The 19,546-nt window shown below is 38.0% G+C and overlaps 1 protein-coding gene across 1 annotated transcript in view; it reads left to right on the plus strand.

Annotated features, from left to right (window-relative positions):
* NDC80 (NDC80 kinetochore complex component) overlaps positions 1-19,546 on the plus strand; it is a 35,388-nt gene extending 15,842 nt beyond the window's left edge. The window contains exons 11-17 of the mRNA XM_043444021.1: positions 1,236-1,441; positions 5,148-5,300; positions 7,903-7,992; positions 15,326-15,418; positions 15,881-16,011; positions 16,801-16,903; positions 19,126-19,546. Of these exons, the coding sequence (XP_043299956.1) occupies positions 1,236-1,441; positions 5,148-5,300; positions 7,903-7,992; positions 15,326-15,418; positions 15,881-16,011; positions 16,801-16,903; positions 19,126-19,263 (914 nt within the window). The 3' untranslated portion in view covers positions 19,264-19,546. The remainder of the gene's footprint in view (positions 1-1,235; positions 1,442-5,147; positions 5,301-7,902; positions 7,993-15,325; positions 15,419-15,880; positions 16,012-16,800; positions 16,904-19,125) is intronic.

A 19,546-nucleotide genomic window follows, 5' to 3' on the forward strand; every position in this document is an offset into this window, starting at 1 on the left:
ACAAATTACCACAAACTTGGTGACTTCAAACAGTGGAAGTTTATCCACTCACAGAAGGCTAGAAGCTGGAGATTGGCAGGGCCACATCTCTGAAGACCCTGAGGGAGAACCCATTCCTTACCTCCGCCAGCTTCTGGAGTCTTCCAGCATTCCTGAGATTGTGGCCACACCACTCCAGTCTCTGCCTCCATCCACACACTGCCTTCTCTGTGTGCATGTCTCTCTTCTGTCTGTGTTAATTTCTCTCTGCCTGTCTTTTCAGAATATTTATGACCTTCAAGGCCCACCTCAATAATCCAGGATAATCTCCTTACTGCAAAATACTTAATCACATCTGTGAAGACTCCTTGTCCAAATAAAGTATTGTTTACAAATTCCAGGGTCTGAGACTTCATATCTTTGGGTGACCATGACTCAACCTACTATACCTTCTAACATGTTTTCAGATACCCGGCTTTTTGAAGCCAAGAGGGACCTAACCTAAGAACATATGCTGCCTGAACATAAACATATTCTCAATTCCAGCTTGTAATTAATATGCCAGGTTTTAAATCTTTGCTAGCCTCAGTCTGCTATATTTGCCTTATCCTCTGTCACTATCACTACCTCCTAGGCTACTCCGCAGCTTAACCTGATTGAAAATAACATGAAAAGATGCTATAAAAGCCTAACTAAAGAAAGCTTGTTTATATCTTGTGTGCTCCTAACCTTGGTTTCATAAACACATGTGGATCTTAATCATAAAACTGAAAATACTGTGGCCCATGAATTGCTTCTATGGGATGCTTCTGTGGTGCCAAAAGTAGCACAAAGAAAGATAGCTACACATCACAGAGCCATTGGCTGGCAATTTACAAAATAAATAGCTATGTGGACCTTCTATACTATTTTCCCAGGTCTCTGCCTACTTTGATTTTATTCTTTTAAGGGTTTTACGGCTGTGTCTGTCTCATGTAGGAATTATGTAGATACTCCTTAGGATATTTGATTTAACTCTTATTCTTTGGAATATTAATCATCTGTCATATCAAGGACAGTAATTATCTGGAATATTTGCTAAATTGATTTATTTTTTTCCAAGTAAGTCTGATTACATATATTAGCTTTGCTCTACATCAGCTCTTTAAATAGTTCACACTTGACCACTAATATTTGTTCTCCATAATGACAAGGAAATTTAGACATTTTAATCAACTAGAATTGAAGGAACTTAATTTATTTCTTTTGCAATGCAGAACTAGAATGTGAAACAATGAAACAGGAGAATTCTCGACTACAGAATATTGTTGACAACCAGAAGTACTCGGTTGCAGACATTGAGAGAATAAATCATGAAAGAAATGAATTGCAGCAGACCATTAATAAATTAACCAAGGACCTAGAGGCTGAACAGCAGCAGTTGTGGAATGAAGAGCTGAAATATGCCCGAGGCAAAGAGGCGGTATGTCTTACCATTCCCAGGGCAGCACCTCATCAGAACTTCCCTTTGTAAAGGTCCATCCCAATTTGGAAGAACTAAGTGGGTAGAATAAATTGGCGAAAGAGGTAAAATTTTTGAGCATTGACATTTTACTAAAAACACTCATCTCTTCATGTCAATTCAGTAACAGCCCAATTTCTCAGTCATACTTAAGATATCCTGTATTTTCCAATAGTGAACTAAGAAATGAACCAAAAAAGTCTTTAAAGCCGTGGAAATAGTTTTCATAAGTCCCAGGCCTCTTATTCTAGAAGTGGACATGAGTCACTTCTTCATTTATGTCCTCGCTGCTCAGACATGTATTTAACATCTGCTGTGTACCACTTACTATGTTGGGTGCAGAGGGAGGATAAAGAGACACAGGAACTTAAGAAACTGCTGTTCTAGTTGACATTTCTCTACCATGAGATCAGACCTCCACTGCATACTGAAGAAGCCTATAGTACACATGACCAAGATTTTGGTGTGCGTAGTGTAGGGTGATGGATGGTGGTGGTTTTCAGAAAGGCTTCCTTGCAGAAGTAAGACCTGAGCTGAATTGGGAATATGAGGAGGGAGGATTAGCCTGGCCAGATTGGGGAGCCAGCAAGTGACGTGTGTGGGGAAGTTAGGGAGAAAGCAGCACCAGGCACTCTGCTGTCCTGAGCTTTCCGTGTGGCTAGAGCCTAACAGCAGGGGATGCGGCCTGTGCAGATGAGACTAAAGGATAAGCAAGACCAGGTGGGGAACATCCTTCTCAGGTTTAGAAGCTCGGACTTTATCCTGAAAGCTCCAGGGAGCAGGCCATTAATATGTTAAACACATAAGATCACATTTCAGGAAGATCTCATTGATAATGTGAAAAGTGGATAGAAGGAAGCAAAGCAGTCAGATAAGGATCTGTGGGAAGTAATTAGTAGGAATTACAGGCTGAAGTTTAGATAATGCTAGTGGAGATTCAAAGAAGTGGGTGGATTCTGTCTGCTTAGGAGGTAGAATGAATAAAGAGATGAAAGAAAGGAAGCCGACACCAGGGTCTGGCTTGAGTGATGGGGCAGGCAATGAGTAGTATCCTTCACTTAGGAACAGAAGAGATGGAGAAGTTGGCAGTCAGGAGTACAGATGGTAGGCTAGACATGTTGTGCCCATATGCAGCATTTAAATGAAAATATCTTACAGACTATTTTACATGGGCCTGTACTGCAGCGTTAAATACCTGGGTTTGCAGTATAGATTTGGTAAAAATCTATATATGTTGTCATTGGAGCCACAGGGTAGACGAATTCACCAAGGAAGAATACAGAGGAGGAAGATAAAATTCTGGAAATACCAGCATCTGGGGAGTGGACAGAGACCCCTTAAGAAAGGCCTGAAAGGAAGTAGGTTCTTGGTTCCCCTACCAGGGATCGAATCTGCATCCCCTATATTAGAAGGGCAGGACCACCAGGGAAGTCCCAGAAGGCATGTCTTTTTAAAAAGGCTCCTTTAAGCATCTACGTCTGCCTATGGGGCAGTGCGGGTTTTTCACCCTGATCATATTGTGAAGTTCATTATAAGCATAATGAAAGTTTCTTGGTCACATTTTAACTGTTTTACATTATTAAAAATCTGTATTTCACACAGCTGCATATGTACTTCTTAATATGGAATGCACAGTTCAGCCTGAGCAATAAGCACTGCCTCATTTTTTGAGTCATTTCAGCAGATTTTTGCTTTGCCTTAATTATCTGTGCTCCCTCGTACTCCTGACCTGCTCATCTCTGTCCCTGTGTATAAAAGAGAAAAATATGCATTTCTAAGAAACAGCCAGTGATGGTATGGTGATCGCAAAAGTCTTTGAACCCAGAATTTGGTAAACCTGTGTTGTAGCCCTGGGTTTGCCAGCACATGTTTATGTGACCTCAGCACAACTCTGACTTCTCAGAGCCTCAGTTTCCTTATTTACAAACTGAAGTGTGAGTGGACCAGGTCGGTGAACCTGAAATGTCGCTTCAGCAGTTAGCACATTTTGCCTCTCAAGCACTGTGTGGGAGAGGGGAAGTTATGAATCTCTAGACTAGGTGAACTCTGTTAACTAGCTCAAACTAGCTGTATGGGTGCTGGTTTTGACTTGGAGGATCAGGCTGAAAGAAGAAAATGACCCAGGAAGTGGGTAAGCAGTGGCCTAGTGAGGGGCCAGCTGGGCCGTGGTCAGTGAGAAGAAAACCTTAGGATACTGAGTAGGAGAGATTAAAGAATGGAGGCAAAATACTAAAGTCCAGCATAAAGAGTCCACCCCTTACTTTTCTTTCCAGACTGATTTTTACCCCACCCATCACCTCTGACTGGGAGTCCCCTTCTGGAGCTCTTTGCTGAGATGGGCATTGAGGCTACCTCCAGACTCTTCAGGAGGAATGTGGCACATGTTCTCTGTCTGAACTGGTTGGTGGAAGGAGAAGTGTGTCGTACATCTGCTGTCCCCACAGTCTGGCAGGATGGAGTGCTTGGCCTTGTGAAAACTGCTTTATTACAGCAACAAATCACAGTGAAAAACAGGATAGTTCCTAGGATTATTTAGTATAAGGCCAGAGAGAACTCCATACAGCAGTCATCCCTGGAGACTACTATATTACAAATTATAGTAATTGAAATGATTTCCTGATTTATTCATATGAAATCTTAAATTTTGCATATAAGTGTTGCTTTTAAGTTTTTGGAAATTGAAGATTATTTAAGCAGGTTCTGATAGGTACTTTTGCCCTTGCATTCTTTCAAAGTATTCATTTTATAGATGGTAACTATATGAAAACAAATTGCCTGGACTCTGCAGGTTCGTTTATTTCATGAGATACTGAGTACTCTGCCAAGTACTGTTCTCGTTGCTAGGGATGCAGCTGCTCTTACGGAGCGTGCTTTCAGGTGATGGAGATGAAGATGGAGATGAACACAAGAGTAATCTCTGTCAGGTGATACCAAGTGCTCTGAAGGATAAAGTAAGAGAGTAGAGAAATTGGGGGTGTTAATGTTAGAGGGAAAGCCTTCTGATGATGTAATGTGAGCAGAACCCTGAACGGAGGGAAGAAGACCAGGAATGTGGAATATGTTAGTAAAATATTTTTATCAAAACAGTTGAAATAACATTCAGAGACTTGAGTGACTACAGTTCGCTCATTTTAAATAAGTGAAATGTTTTATTTTGTGTATTGACAAAGCTAAGGTTTGTTTCTGTTTCATAATTTCTCTGTCTGGTACTTTAAAAAGTGAATTTTAGTTAATACCTCAACATGGACTTTTATTCCAAACTCCTTGTCAGATAAATGGAAGAACAGTAGTAGTTTGTTGTTGTTATTCAGTCACTAAGTCATGTCCGACTCTTTGTGACCCCATGGGCTGCAGCATGCCAGGCCTCCTTGTCATTCACTATCTCCCAGAGTTTGCTCAAACTCATGTCCATTGAGTTAGTGATGCTGTCTAACCGTATTGCTTACTAATTAATTATGGTGTTAAAACTATCTTAAAATTTAGTGTGAATAAAATCTTTCTTTATATTAAAACTGCTACTGTTACTACTAAAAATGCCAACTTTAAAACTAATGAAAAACACAATCTTTGAGTAAAGCTGCAAAAAAAAAAAAAAAAAGCCAATTGAAAACCTTGTGGAATGGAACTGTTTTATTTCAGTGTTTCTTTTTGTGTTCTCTTCTTACAGATTGAAACACAATTAGCAGAGTATCATAAATTGGCTAGAAAATTAAAACTTATCCCTAAGGGTGCTGAAAATTCCAAAGGTTATGACTTTGAAATTAAGTTTAATCCTGATGCTGGTGCCAACTGCCTTGTCAAATACAGAGCTCAAGTTTATGTACGTAATCGTGAGTACTTCAGAAGGTTTTTAAGTGATATGATTGATATCTGCTCATAATATTTATAACTAACAGTTTAAACTTCAGCAGGTCCATAACTCAAGACTAGATGTAAAGATACAACACTGAAACTTGCCTTCTTTCTTCCTGGTAGTAGACACCTGCTCTCTGTTGTACCTTACTCTTCGAATTATAAAGCCTTATCTTCTTCTCTTCCTCTAAAAGATGCGATTATATATAAAATAGATGCAAGGATTATTAAGACAAAAATGAGACCTGATGCTTGCTCTCAAGTTGCTACTCATCTCAGGGGAGAAAGACAAAATAAATACTTTATACATGCTTTATTAGAAGTCTTCACAAGGTATACTAACAAGATCAGTTCTTCTCAATTGAGAGAAGTCTCTACAGCAATGGTGAACCTGAAATGAAATCTTCACAGATGAGATATTTATGGGGTGATCTGTGGAAAGGTTTCAGGCACAAGGACACACAGGAAGGCATGAACTATAACAGAGTATTAAGTACCACCAGCGGCCAATAATGAGAGTACTGTACATAATTTTCAAATATGGCCAAGGATGTAATTTGAGGAAGAAAAATTTTAAGTGCTCCCCAAAAATGTTAATTTTCAAAATAGTTTTTAATGTAAGGATGTCAGTTAAAGTCTAAAATCATGCATTTTTCTCTTGAGAATCATTCGTTCATTCTATGAATTATTTATTGAGTATCAACTACATTCCATACCAGCCAGATGCTGAGATAAAATACCCAGAAAGAGGAATTCCCTGGTGGTCCAGTGGTTAAGACTCAGCATTTTCACTGTCAGGGCCAGGTTAAATCTCAGGTTGGGGAACTAAAATCTCTCAAGCCGCACAGCACAACCAAAAAACAACAACAAAAAAAAAGTAAAGATACAGTCCCTACTTTCCATATTGTTGTTTATTGGCAGACAGATTTTGATTAAATAAATCTAAGCTCATTTTCAATAGAAAAAAATGCATCCAATGAACATTTAATCTTTTACTATTTTGTTTCTCAAGCAGCTGCTTGGTAGATAGGCAGATAGTTTCAGTTTAGTTCAGTTCAGTCGCTCAGTCGTATCCGACTCTTTGCGACCCCATGAATCGCAGCATGCCAGGCCTCCCTGTCCATCACCAGCTCCTAGAGTTTACTCAAACTCATGTCCATCGAGTCGGTGATACCATCCAACCATCTCATCCTCTGTCATCCCCTTCTCCTCCTGCCCCCAACCCCTCCCAGCATCAGGGTCTTTTCCAGTGAGTCAACTCTTCACATGAGGTGGCCAAAGTATTGGAGTTTCAGCTTCAGCATCAGTCCTTTCAATGAACACCCAGGACTATAGAGTTTACTCACCTGTATTTTGAGTAGTTTGATGTGTTAGTGCAAGAAAACAATTTCTGGATCAAATTACTGTAGAAAAGATTACCCAATGCAGAATGAATGCATATGCTCAGAAAAGAAGAAGCTTTTCTTTGCCCCCTGGAAATAGTTTTACATGATAATAGGACAATAGCAATATCATCAAGAAGATGCAGCCTCAACTGTCATAAGTAGTATTTGGAGAAAGATTCTTAAAGAGATTAAAGAGTCAACTGTATCCTTCAAAAAACAACAGCCAAAATTTAAAACTCAGCAAAGATTTCAGAAGACCTACTGAAAACATTGTAGGGTTTTGAAAACATGTACAGAGTTTTATTTTGGAGCAATGAAATTGTTATAGAATGAGAATACCTTGTGAATGTACTAAATGCCATGGAGCTGTATACTTTAAAAGAGTTGTGGGTGAGAGAAAGCCTCCCTCCTGCCTCCCAGTTTTGGCACTCCAACTTAAGCAATCACCAGCTGGAAAACTGGCCGCTGAGAAATCCTGGGACATCTGACAAAGGCAGGTATGAGCTAAGCTTTCTTACCTCGTCAGCCTCCTAGACCTCAGACTACAAAAGCCAGTGGAACGGAAAGTGGTGAGAGCCCCTTTTCTCTCCTGTTGTGTTAAGTCCTCCCACAGGAACTCAGGAAAGGCAGAGGGGGGAATTGCCCTCTCTCTGACGGGGTCCAGATCTTCCTCGTTCTTCTGCAGCCTCAGTCCTACTTTGTGCGGCTTCTGCATCCAGTACTTGGTGGACAATCGTCTTATTTCAAGTCTTCTGCTGTTAACAACAGAGTTAGAATGAGGAGCAAAAAAATGAAGAAGAAATATAATTATAAGGCTAAAGAATTGGAAAGGATTAAGGGGAAAATGATGCATCTAGAGAACAGAGCATAAAAATAAAACCTGCATATAATTTGTTTTCAAGAAAGATAACATTGAACTACGTGTACTTAAAGAATGTTTAGTAATAGCAGTGAATTTCCAGAATAGAGAAGCCAATCTAGAATTTTGCAAGTATTCAAAACCAAAAGCAAGTTACATTCCATAATTATGGAAATTGCATTAAAATTAGTTTTATTTTCTTATTGATGGTGTATTAACTTAGATTTAAAAACACTATGGCTTCACTTCTTTTCTCCAAAAGATTGCTCGTGAGAAAACTTTTGGAACTATGTCATATGTAACCGGCATTCCTATATGTTTTATAGGCACCACTCAAGGAACTCTTGAACCAAACTGAAGAAGAAATTAATAAAGCTCTAAATAAAAAGATGGGTTTAGAGGATACTTTAGAACAAGTAAGTAAAAACAGTTGTTAAACAATGTTTTGTGGTTTCCAATTGCTAAGAATGGATTTTTAATAAAATATGAAAAAGGAGAGGTATACCCTTGACCTAGAAATACTTGAAGTAACTTTTTAAGTAACTTAAACATTCTAAGCTTCACATATCATTGATGATGAAGTGATATGAAACTGAGTAAATCTCCCTTTTTTTCTAATGGCAAATCACCTCCTATAACTTGAGGTGATTCAGTAATATTCTTTTTTATAGTAAAAGGAAATTGAGATGGCTACCTTAAAAGTGAGTATATATCATTTGCAGTTAGAAGCTAACTAGCTATGATGGATTAAGAGACTTCCGTTTACCAGATTCTTCAGGACCATGGAATTCAGGGAGATTCAACTTTAAATGCCTATAAAATTCTGCTTCTGAAAGTAGTTTCAGAGAATTCCTGCCTCTGAGATACTTGAAACATACAATCACCAATATAGCTGATAAAGAAGACTATTGTATTCAGTAACCTTTAGGGTGGGGTAAACATTGTTATAGTAGATTAAGAAAAGTTAAAAACTCCTCAAATACAAACAAAAGGTATTATTTACATGGTTAGTGCCTAGTCACTCTTTTAAACCCGTGGACTGCAGCCCTCCAGGCTCCTCTGCCCAAGGGGAACAATTAAAGGAATCCCCTGGCTAATTCATCTCTTTGAGAACTATGTGTTCTGGCTAACAGATTTTAAGATATAAAAGAAATCCTATCTTTTCTGAGAATAGAAGCTTGTTAATTTTTTCTCATCTGAAAATAAAATCTATGCATTTCACAAATAACTTTGAAAGTAACCCACACTTTTTTTTATGTTAACAAATTTTCGTCAATACTTACTTTGTATTAGAAAGAATTTTTCACACCTCCCATACATAGAAAAAGTTGTTAGATAAGTGAAGAGTTTCTTGACACTATTGTTATTGTAATTTGGGGTTTCTACAAATGCATGGGTTTTGTGACATCACAATGTGGGGAAAAGATAAGAATTAGGACTGCTTTAACGGGTGATTCCCAGTGGTAATGGTTATTTGAGGTGAAGTGTTAGCCAACTTCAGTTCAGTTTCTTTCTGGTTGGAGTGGGCAGTAAACCTGAAGACTCAAAAAAGTATGAATTTCAAGCAGTAGGAGCCTCTTGACTGAAATCTGTTTCAGACTGACTTGAAACTTTTTAAAGTCTGTAGGCAGAAAAATTTGGACAGGGTAGGGAGGCAATTATGAAATGCCTACTATAGTTGAGGCCCCATGTTAATGTCCCAAAGATCAATATAACCAAAGTTTATATGAAATATAAAGTCCCATTCGGAGAAGACTAACATATGCTATTATGCTAATCAGATTTGCTTTCCCCCCCCCCCCCCCTGCAAAACTCCTTTGGTCATAGAATAAAGTGACAGAGAGCAGGCAACTGAAATTAAGAGGTTAAGCTGTAGTACTCAATTTGGAAATTATGGAAATGAAGGGAGGAAACTAAGAAAGGGGACAGCTGAAGAAATGTTAGGGAGGCAGGACCCAAGCATTTTGTGGCTGAATGAATGCTAGGAGAGAAAGAAGGAGCAACAGTGACTTCCATTTTTCTAGGGTGGGCAGCGTAAATTAGGAGGAAAACGAGGCTGGGAGTGGCTAGGGCAGTGCAGGAGATGGTGAGCTTGCTGTCCATGAGAGACAACCAAAAGGAAGCTGAAGCAATAGATTGAAAACATAAAAAAGATACTGGGTCTGAAGCCAGGGGTGTGGGTGACATTTCTTAAAATGTGTAGAAGAAAGTGGCAAAAGATTGGCAAAGGAAGGAAGTAGACAGAATAGTTGGAGAATAATCAGAAGAGGGAGGATATACTGTAAAAGCCAAGTAAAGAAGAAAGAGTGACCCTAACTAAACTTATGTGGTAAAGAGTTCACAGTATATGAAGAGTAAGTGAAAAGGGGTTTCCGTGGTGGCTCAGACAGTAAAGAATCTTCCTGCAATGCAGAAGACCCAGGTTCAAGCCCTGGGTCAGGAAGATCCCCTGGAGAAGGAAACCCACTCCAGTATTCTTGCCTGGAGAATTCCATGAACCAAAGAGTTCACAATATATACATAAATCATCTTGCTGTACATCTTAAACCCATGCAATGTTTTTTTTTTTAATTGAAGGATAATTGCTTTATAGTATTGCCTTGGTTTCTACCAAACATCAACGTGAAACAGCCATAGGTCTACCCATGTAAACCAATGCAACATTATGTATCAATTATATCTCAATAAAACTAGAAAAAAAGGGAGTGATCAGAGATGTCATGCTCCAGAGACTAAAAACTGAAACTATTTTTAACTTTTATAGTGGATTAACAATGTGATAGTTTCAGGTGAACAGAGAAGGGACTCAGCCATACATATACATGTATCCACTCTCCCGCAAACTCCCCTCCCATCCAGGCTGCCACGTAACATTGAGCCGAGTTCCCTGTGCTATACGTATAACAGTGTGTACATGCCCATCCCAAACTCCCTAACTATCCCTTCCCTCCATCCTTCCCCTCAGCAACCTTAAGTTCATTTCATTTCTAAATTTGTGAGTCTGTTTCTGTTTTTTAAGTTCATTTTTATCTTTTCTTTTTAGATTCCACACTTAAGAGATGTCATATATTTCTCCTTCTGTCTGACTTCAGTCAATATGACAATCTCTAGGTCCATCCTTGTTGCTGCAGACGGCATTATTTCATGCTTTTTAATAGCTGAGTAATATCCATGGTGTGTGCGTGTGTGTATGTATATATAACATACATATACATACACACTACATTTTCTTTATCCATTCCTGTGTCTATGAACATTTAGTTTGCTTCCACGTCTTGGCTATTGTTAACAGTGCTACAGTGAACATTAGGGTGCTAAAACTATTTTTTGATTTGACAAGTAGTTTAACCAGGTTAAGATGGCATAAGATAAAATAGCAGTTTGAAATAGTAAAGGTTAAACAATAGCAAAACTAGTCAATCTGATAAGTACTTTAAAATAATTCCCAAAACCATTCAAGAAAAAATGAGAGATGGATGCACTATAAATATGGAGGAATTTACTTAAATTATGAAGTAATACAAAAATCTATCTTTAAGAAATTTTGCTTATAAGACTAGTTTAACCCTCATACCACAGCCTAACAAAGATACCACAAAAGAAGAAAAACCAATCACACTTACAGATATAAGTATAAAGTTTAAATATTAGCAATTAAAATTTGTTTAGCAAGTAATTTTTTTAAGAGTCTGCTATATATGCCTGTACTACAGTCAGTGTTGGTGATATAATATCTGTCTTTGTGAATTCTTATTTGTTTGGAAAGGTGGGCGTGAAAACAATTATAACAAATTCATAACATTTTTAGCGTATAAATACAGCATGTTGTGGATTCTCAATACACCTACCTAAGATAAGCATAAGTTCTTTCTGAAGGAGGTAGTAGATGAGATGAGTTGTGAATAACAAGTAGGAGTTGGCCAGTGGATGCACAAAAGGATACAAACACAGACACACACACCTGCCTCTGAAGGCCCAGACACCGAAGACCATGATGTGTTAAAGAATTACCTTCAGTATAAGTAGGATAGGGAAGAAACTTGGAAAAACAAAAACCTAATTCTGAAGAGACTTACTTGTTCTTACTTACTGGTAGAAATTTTATTCTGTAGGCAGCAGGTACCACTGAAGGTTTAAGGAAGGGAATAAAACCTGTGTATCTTAGTAAGCTTACAGTGTTGACATTCTGAAGAATACTTTAGGAGGTAAATGCGACTGGAGACATACAATTAAGAGACCGAACAGTATCCTGAGCCATAAATGGTAAGGAGGCAAACCAACACTATTGCAGTGAGGATGGAGAACAGAGATTTAAAGATTAAAACAAAACAGGGAATTCCCTGGTGATCCAGTGGTTAGGACTCTAAGCTCTCAACTGCTCAGGGCCTAGGTTCCATCTCTGGTCGGGAAGCTAAAAATCCTGTGAGCTATGCAGCACTACCAAAAAAAAAGATTTGAGCAACATTATCTAGTCATCCACTTGGATGTGAAGGTTAAGGAAGAGAGTGAGATTAAGAATGTCCAAGAGTCCAACTTTTGTATACGATATCAAAGAAAAGTTATTCGTGACACTTGTTAGCAGTGGTAAGTTAGACTGTATTCACGAGGGGCTATTACAGTGGAGTTTTATAGTAGGCTCATCCCAAATGCAACAAAGAAAAGTGAGAATTTATAGCCAAGGGGCAGGGTAGGGTAGGGATCAGCAGCTGGAAATATCAGAGTAGGGGTATTCTGTCTAAGCACCATCCTAATAGGTTTTTTTCTGAAGGCCGGCCAAGGTGACGAGTCATCACCTGGAGCAGGGGATGAGGAATGATCAGATATTCAGGATGGGAGATTCTGGTTTAAGTGACTTGGCAGGATTCTTGCTTAAAATTGGATAACACAGTGACAAACATGAAAGCCCAAAAGTCAACCTAACTGAGAAGAGTTCAGAAGATCCTGAGTAGTTTGGTCAAAAAGAGATTCTTTGTCAGTGACAATATTCTATAACCTTGATGAAAAATATGAAGACGGTTGTAGAACAGAATTTCAGGCTGGGACATGCTGTTGCAGGTCTCTGGGACATCAAAGTAGAGAATGTCCAGTAGGCAATTGGAGTTTGGAAGTAATATAGATACAGGTAGGTATTTTTAGCTTGCATGTAATTAACAGCCAGGAGATTCCCCAGGTATGAGAATGAGCGAGAGCTCTCCCAAGTGAGCAAATGAGGATACAGCCAAAGAGAGACTACTAGGAGAACATCCAAAGTACAAGCAAAGAAAGAAATCTATTGAATTAGAAGGACACCCCCCCAAGACTTAAAGAGGAAACCAGGAGTTTGCATGATCTTAGAGACCAAGGAAGAAAGTTTCAATAGGGAGTGGTCAGTAACCACAGATCTTATTCAGATTAAGTCTGAAAAGTGCACATTGGCTTTAACCATAATGATGTTCCTCCTGACATTTACAAAAGCAACATGAACCAGAGGAGTCAGAAAGCATGTTACTGTGGAGTGTAAATGGTGAAACAGGAAGATACTATAATCCGAATAGGTTATTCTTCATGGGCTGCTACAAATCTATTGCAAATGTTTGAATCCAAGGAAAGGCAATGAAACTGTGGCTGAAAAGTGGTGTGTGGGAAAGGTTTTTTGTTTTGGTGTGTGGTTTTTTTGTTTTTATAGGAGAGGGTTGTTTGGTTTTGAAGATGAGGGGGAGAGTTCAACGGGAAAAGGATGAAGTTTAAAAAAGCAGGAACACAAGACCTTGTTGGATTTGAATGTGGTCCATGAAGAAATACAAAGGCACGAGATCAGAAAAGAGCTGAAGAGGTTACTTCTCTTCATGAAGAAAATGTGCCTTGCATCCTTAAACTAACTGGAAGGAAGAAGGAAAGGTCTCATGTTGGTTGGTTGGTTGGTTGGTTGGAGGCAAGAAGTGATGGAATTCCAGTCTGGTGGCTTCTATCAGTTATAAAAGAAAAAAATTCATCTGATTAATTGATGATTTCTTTGTTTATAAGTGACTTGAGAGCTAAGAAAGAAGGGAGGGAGGGAGGAAGTCAAATATTAATAGCTCTTAGGAGTTGCAGAATTATTGGCGACTAATTTTTAATTCCTCTCCTGTTTACTGCAATGGAATGTGTACTCATAATCAAAAGGGGGGAGAGGAAATGTCTAATTAATTGGTAAAACTGACGTGGCAAGAAGCGCTACTCAGTTAAAAGTAAACACATTTGACCAACCATGAGGGCCTAGTAGAAATTCTGGTTATTGGATTGTCGATTTTGGTCTTATTGCAAGTGAATTTAATGAAACAGTTTGCTTCAAAAGTAGCATCTTTAGATTGGAAGCAAAAGCTTATAGCTTCAGAAACTGGTCTTTAAAATGTGAAAGGCAAGTTATGTAGAAAAAGTCCTTGGAGTTAGTTTTGATTTCTGGGCATATGCTAGTTGAATGATCCTGAGTAAACTGCATTCTTTCTAACCCACTCTTCTCTCTCTGGTGAATAGAAAAGGAATGTCCCTTTCAAGAGACTTTGGATGACTGAATGAGAAGTACTGTGTGCAAGAAAAAAAAAAAAAGACAGTACTATACTGCAAGTTTCTTAAATAAGTTTAGTCATTTTACCATCCTACCTTTTACCAAATAACAATAGCTTCACTAAATTTTTCCCAAATCGTATGTTTTGTTTTAAATTTATGTATGTGTAGAATAATCCTTTTAAAGAAAGAAGTCAACTACTTTCTGTTTCCTGTTGCAAATACTACCCTCTTGATCTAGCTGAAAATATTCTGTATTAATTACTGGTATCAACTGGTATCAGCGCTTGTAACAGGAAAAGAAAGAAACACCTTTTTTTTTTTTTTTTTTTTTAAGAAACACTTTTTTTCTTCCCTGTTTTGGTTTCAGCAGATCTTAAAGCTCAAACCTCAACAAGATTAAATATTAACTTGATTATTCTCTGGAAGAATGCATTGACTAGAACCAATTAGTAAATATTATCAAATAAAATCAGTGTGAGTAGTTCTCTTTAACATCCCAGAAAGTGAACACACAAATGAAAGCCACATAACTAAAGTAGATAAAATCTAAATAAAGTTAAGACTTCAAAACAGCAGGGGGAGGAGTGGGTGGGACTAATTGAGAGAGTATCATTGACATAAATACACTCCCATGTGTAAAATAGATAGTAGGAAGCTGCTGTATAGCACAGGGAACTCAGCTCGGTGCTCTGTGAGGACCTAACGGGCTGGGATGGCGGGGGAGGGAAGTGATATAGGTATACATGTAGCTGATCCATATTGTACAGCAGACGCTAACAACATTATAAAGCAAATTCTGTTCCAATTTTAAAAATAAATAAAAAATAAAACCTATCCATTAAATGAAAAAAAAAACTTACAGAGCAAAACAATTTATATTTAAGGACTCTCACAGCTACAGAAAAATAGAAAATCAGATATTGGTATCTTTAATTTACTGAGAATTAAGCCAAAATTTTTTTTTAAGCCAAATTTTTTTATTCCTAACTAATGCCCTGCCATACCATTCTGTGTTTAAATATTACGTATTTAAAGAAATGTCTTCTTGAAATTAACTTTTCTTGGAAAAATAATAAATTTGTATGACATGAAAAGTAAGTCCACAAGAATTAGAAGAAAAAAAAATGGTTCAGTTAGTTGATTGATAATACAAAAGTTTTATAACTTATTAAAAAATTGTTGATGTATAGTTATGGTTTCTCAACCAAAGTTTTATTCCTCAAGTTAAGTACGATGATCACAGAAAGCAGGAGAAGTGTACGAACTCTGAAAGAAGAAGTTCAAAAGCTGGATGATCTTTACCAACAAAAAGTGAAGGTGAGAGTTTTGCCCATTTGTTTAGGTTCTCCAAAGCCACGTTGTCCTATATCTTGTCTACAGTAATCTTCCTGTCCAAAGTTTATTGTAAGGAGTTGTTTTTTTTTTCTAAAGAACTTTTTTCTGGAATTCCACTATTTTACCATAGACCATGTTTAATATTCCACTACTATTTTATACTTACATTTGTGATTCGGTATATTTCCTATATACAGGCTTGAAATTACTGCTAAATGAATGCAGTATAGGCCTGTTCGAAAGGTCACATTTATGTTTATAGTATAAAATTTCCGAAAGACTGTTTAAAGTCTTACCACGTGTAAAGCAGTAAACAATCCTGTGAATACAAATGTTGATGCCACCTGATTTTTTTAAATGCTTGACATAAAATTTTTTTTCATCCCCCTGGAGCATATAGAATGTGAATATTGAAAAACCGTAACTGTGACTTCATCCTGCTAGGAAGCTGAGGAAGAGGACAAGAAGTGCGCGGATGAGCTGGAGTCCCTGGAGAAGCACAAGCAGCTGCTGGAGGGCGCGGTTAACGCGGGCCTCAGTGAGGCTGTGAGCGACTTAGACGCTGCTCAGCGCGAGTAGGTCCAGCTCGCCCAGACCTGCGATGTGTGCTTTCTGCTCAGTCATTTACCGTTTTTGTAAAACTGGGCCTGGTTTATTTGCTTGGCTTTACATTTTAGAGCTGGTGTGGGGAGAAGGAGCGTGAGTAGAACTGAGTGAAGCAGAGCAGCTTAAGATACTTCCCCTGGATGATACATTCTTCTTCTCTGTCACAGCTGTTGTCCCCATTACCTTTCCAGTCAGGAGAGAACTGAATGGTTACAATCCATAGGCTTTATTTAATTTATATTCAAATACACTCAAAAAACTTTAAAAAAAAAAATCTTTCTTCGAGTCTGGAACTGTAATCCTTAAAATCACATGTCCCTGTTTCCTTACTTGTAGCCCAGGGATAGGGAATTCAGGTGAAGGTGTTTGGGGCATATAGTTTTTGTTTATAATTTGAATCCGAATGCCTAAAAGTAGGACTCCTGTTCCCTCCTTCATCTGTATTTAGTGTCTTGTCCCTGAAAGTATTTACATTTATAATCCTTTTGGAGTCTCGGGTAAACAGTATGCTTCCAAATTTTATCTGTTACAAGTATGAAGGTTTGGTACTGTTCGGTGCTGTTGTTTGCATGGGATCCTTGAAAATGTTTTTATTTCTGTTTGATTGCAAACTGGACCTCTGTGAATTAGACACAGAGCAAGCAGAACATAGACAACCACAGCCTAGTTTTATTGAAATACGAAAAGAAGTGAGCTAGCAGGAGCTGACATGTTAGGTTTTCTCCTAGACAATTCAAACAAGAGTTTCTGTCCTACAGATACCAACTAGTCGTGCAGACCACAACTGAAGAGAGACGGAAAGTGGGAAATAACTTGCAGCGTCTTTTAGAGATGGTTGCTATACATGTCGGGTCTGTGGAGGTAAGTGTATGGAGGTCTTTCCTACAATCTAAGAAAGCTTTTTCAAACTCTGATGTATTTCTGTTTTGCTTCTACAAAAATTAAATGATAATTTTTATTTCTCTGGAAAATATGATCTAGTAAAAATTCATCAGAAGAGTCTTACATAGCAGTGTGAATTTGTAGTAATCTGTTTTACATATGTTTTTAACTAATGAATGATTATACCCATTTATTGGTATATGATTCATCAATAAAAGGAAAGAAGCACTGATGCATGCTACATGAATGAATGTTGAAAACGTGATACTCAGTGAAAGATGCAAAAGTGCACATATTTATGAGTCACTAATATAAAATGTCCAGAAAAGGCAGATTCGCAGAGGCAGAAAGTAGGTTTATGTTGCCAGGGGCTGGGGTGGGAATAAGGGCAGATGGGCACAAAGATTGTGGTGAAGGTTGTGCAGCTTTGTCACTTGATTAAGTTTCTCTTCTTGTTCCTTAAGACATGTTTGTTTTCATTGAGTTATAATATAAATACAAAAAATAGCATAGCCCTTAATAAAAAATAAGTAATCTGTCTTATTTGCATAAGCAATATGCAATGATATTTTATTACATCCAACAGTGTATAATGATGTGGCAGGCCATATTCTACACACCAAAAACATATTAGTACATACAAGATTTAATTAAGGTGAAAGAGCATGTTTTAATGACAAATATTTTTCCTGTTACAAAGCAAGAGTCAACTGAGTCAATCTGAAGATCAAATTGGCTTTATTCAGTGATTCATGTTTTGGGCAGCATCCCATGTGGCAGATAAAAAGGAGCTCCAGAAAAGACAAGGTTTTAAAAGTCAGAGGAGGTGGGACAAAGAAGTCATAAATTTAAACAGGGTTATTCAGGCAAGGTGGCAAGGTCACCTCCCTTTGTGGGACAGAGGTTGTATTAGGCAGATGACCTCACTGGTGCCAACCAGGAAATTCCAGAAGGACCAGTTATAGTGACATTGCTGGGAAAGGTTGAAACTGCAGTTAGACTGAGTATTAAGTCCTACCTTAGTGATGTAGGCTTAGCTAAAGTGATTCCATTTTGAGCCTGATGTTTCTTTTTAACATTCTTTCCTGTTAATTTCATGTATGTAAACACAGAATAAGGTATTTTGGAAACATGTGATTTACCTTGTCTCCACCTTTCAAGTAGCTTGAAGGTTTAACAATAAAACTATCTCTGCGACCTGCTGTGCAGAGCCCACAAACTAAAATAAATTGCTAAATCTGAAGGTCCTTAGAAATTCACTAGGAGATAAAGTTGGGGGGAGCTCATAATACCACATTAAAAGGTTTTCATTTGTTAGACAACAGAGCATGTGATCTTCTCTCCCCTCATCTCTCCTGAATGACACTGAACTTCTGCTCACTTGCTGGCCAGTGCTCTTCTCTGCTTAGTGGGAAAAACTAAGAAAAGCACCCTGAAATACTGCATCAGAAAACCTGGGTTCTACCCACATCTTCCTAGTTCCACCACTCAGTGTCTCCATAACCTTTCATGGTTCCTTGTTCAAGAGTTATTTTTCATCTGGACCACAGACCAGAAAATTATTTGAGTGGTTACATTTTTGGAGGTCAGAAGTCTAAAATGATCCCTTGGGGCTGCACTCCTTCTAGAAGTCACAAGTTGTCCTTGGGTTGTGGTCTCTTCCGTCATCTTGAAAGCCAGTAACCCAGCATCATCTGTCCTCTCTAACCTCTCTTTGTCCTTATGCCTGCCTTCTCTGACTCCCACACAGCTGATTCCTTCTCACAAAGACCCTTATAATTACACTGGCCCCGTCAGGATCGTGCAGAATAATCTCCTTTTCTCAAAATCCTTAACTTGTTCACATCTTCAAAGTTCCTTAGACCATGTTACATAGCATTCATAGGTTCTGGTGATCAGGACATGGACAGCTTTTAGGAGTGTCTTCAGCCTACCACACCTGGGAACAAACAAAAATTCATTAACAGTAAAATGTATAAGTAAATGTTGGTATATTCATTCAGTAGAATGTTATATAGAAGTACATGAATAAGCTATAGCTATACAAAAGGAGCACAGGAGGGGCTGACCAGGTAGATGTAAGAGTGTTCTGTTTATTCTTATTCTTACAAATGTTGCACTCTTATTTATAGATTTCACAATTAAATGCTTTAAAAGAAATTGATGTTTTTACATTAACAATTGCTAATTGTTTCCATTAGAAACACCTTGAGGAGCAGATTGCTAAAAATGATAGAGAATGTAAAGAATACGCATCTGAAGATCTCTTGGAAAACATCAAAGAAATTGGAGACAAGTACAAGAAGAGAGCTGCTCTAATTCAGGCTCTTGATGAATGAAGCTAAAGTGTTGATTAAGCGAGAACTTTATTAACAGTGTAAATTTTGAAAGTCCTTTGTAGGTCTGAAAAATCTTTAGCATATCCTATGTCCCTCCTTACAATGAAGTCTCATGACCACATCTTCCCAAGCCCGTGAAATATTTTTATATCTTTTCTAAATCTAGTTCATTAACTTAAGATATGTAGAACCTGAAATTATGGTAACTTGTTGGATTGTTACATTTAGATTTGAAAGACCAGTTGTATTATGTACCTGGAGTTAATAAATTGCCTCAATACAG

The sequence above is a fragment of the Cervus canadensis genome, chromosome 23, assembly GCF_019320065.1.
Source record: "Cervus canadensis isolate Bull #8, Minnesota chromosome 23, ASM1932006v1, whole genome shotgun sequence".
NCBI classification, from domain to species: Eukaryota; Metazoa; Chordata; class Mammalia; order Artiodactyla; family Cervidae; genus Cervus; species Cervus canadensis.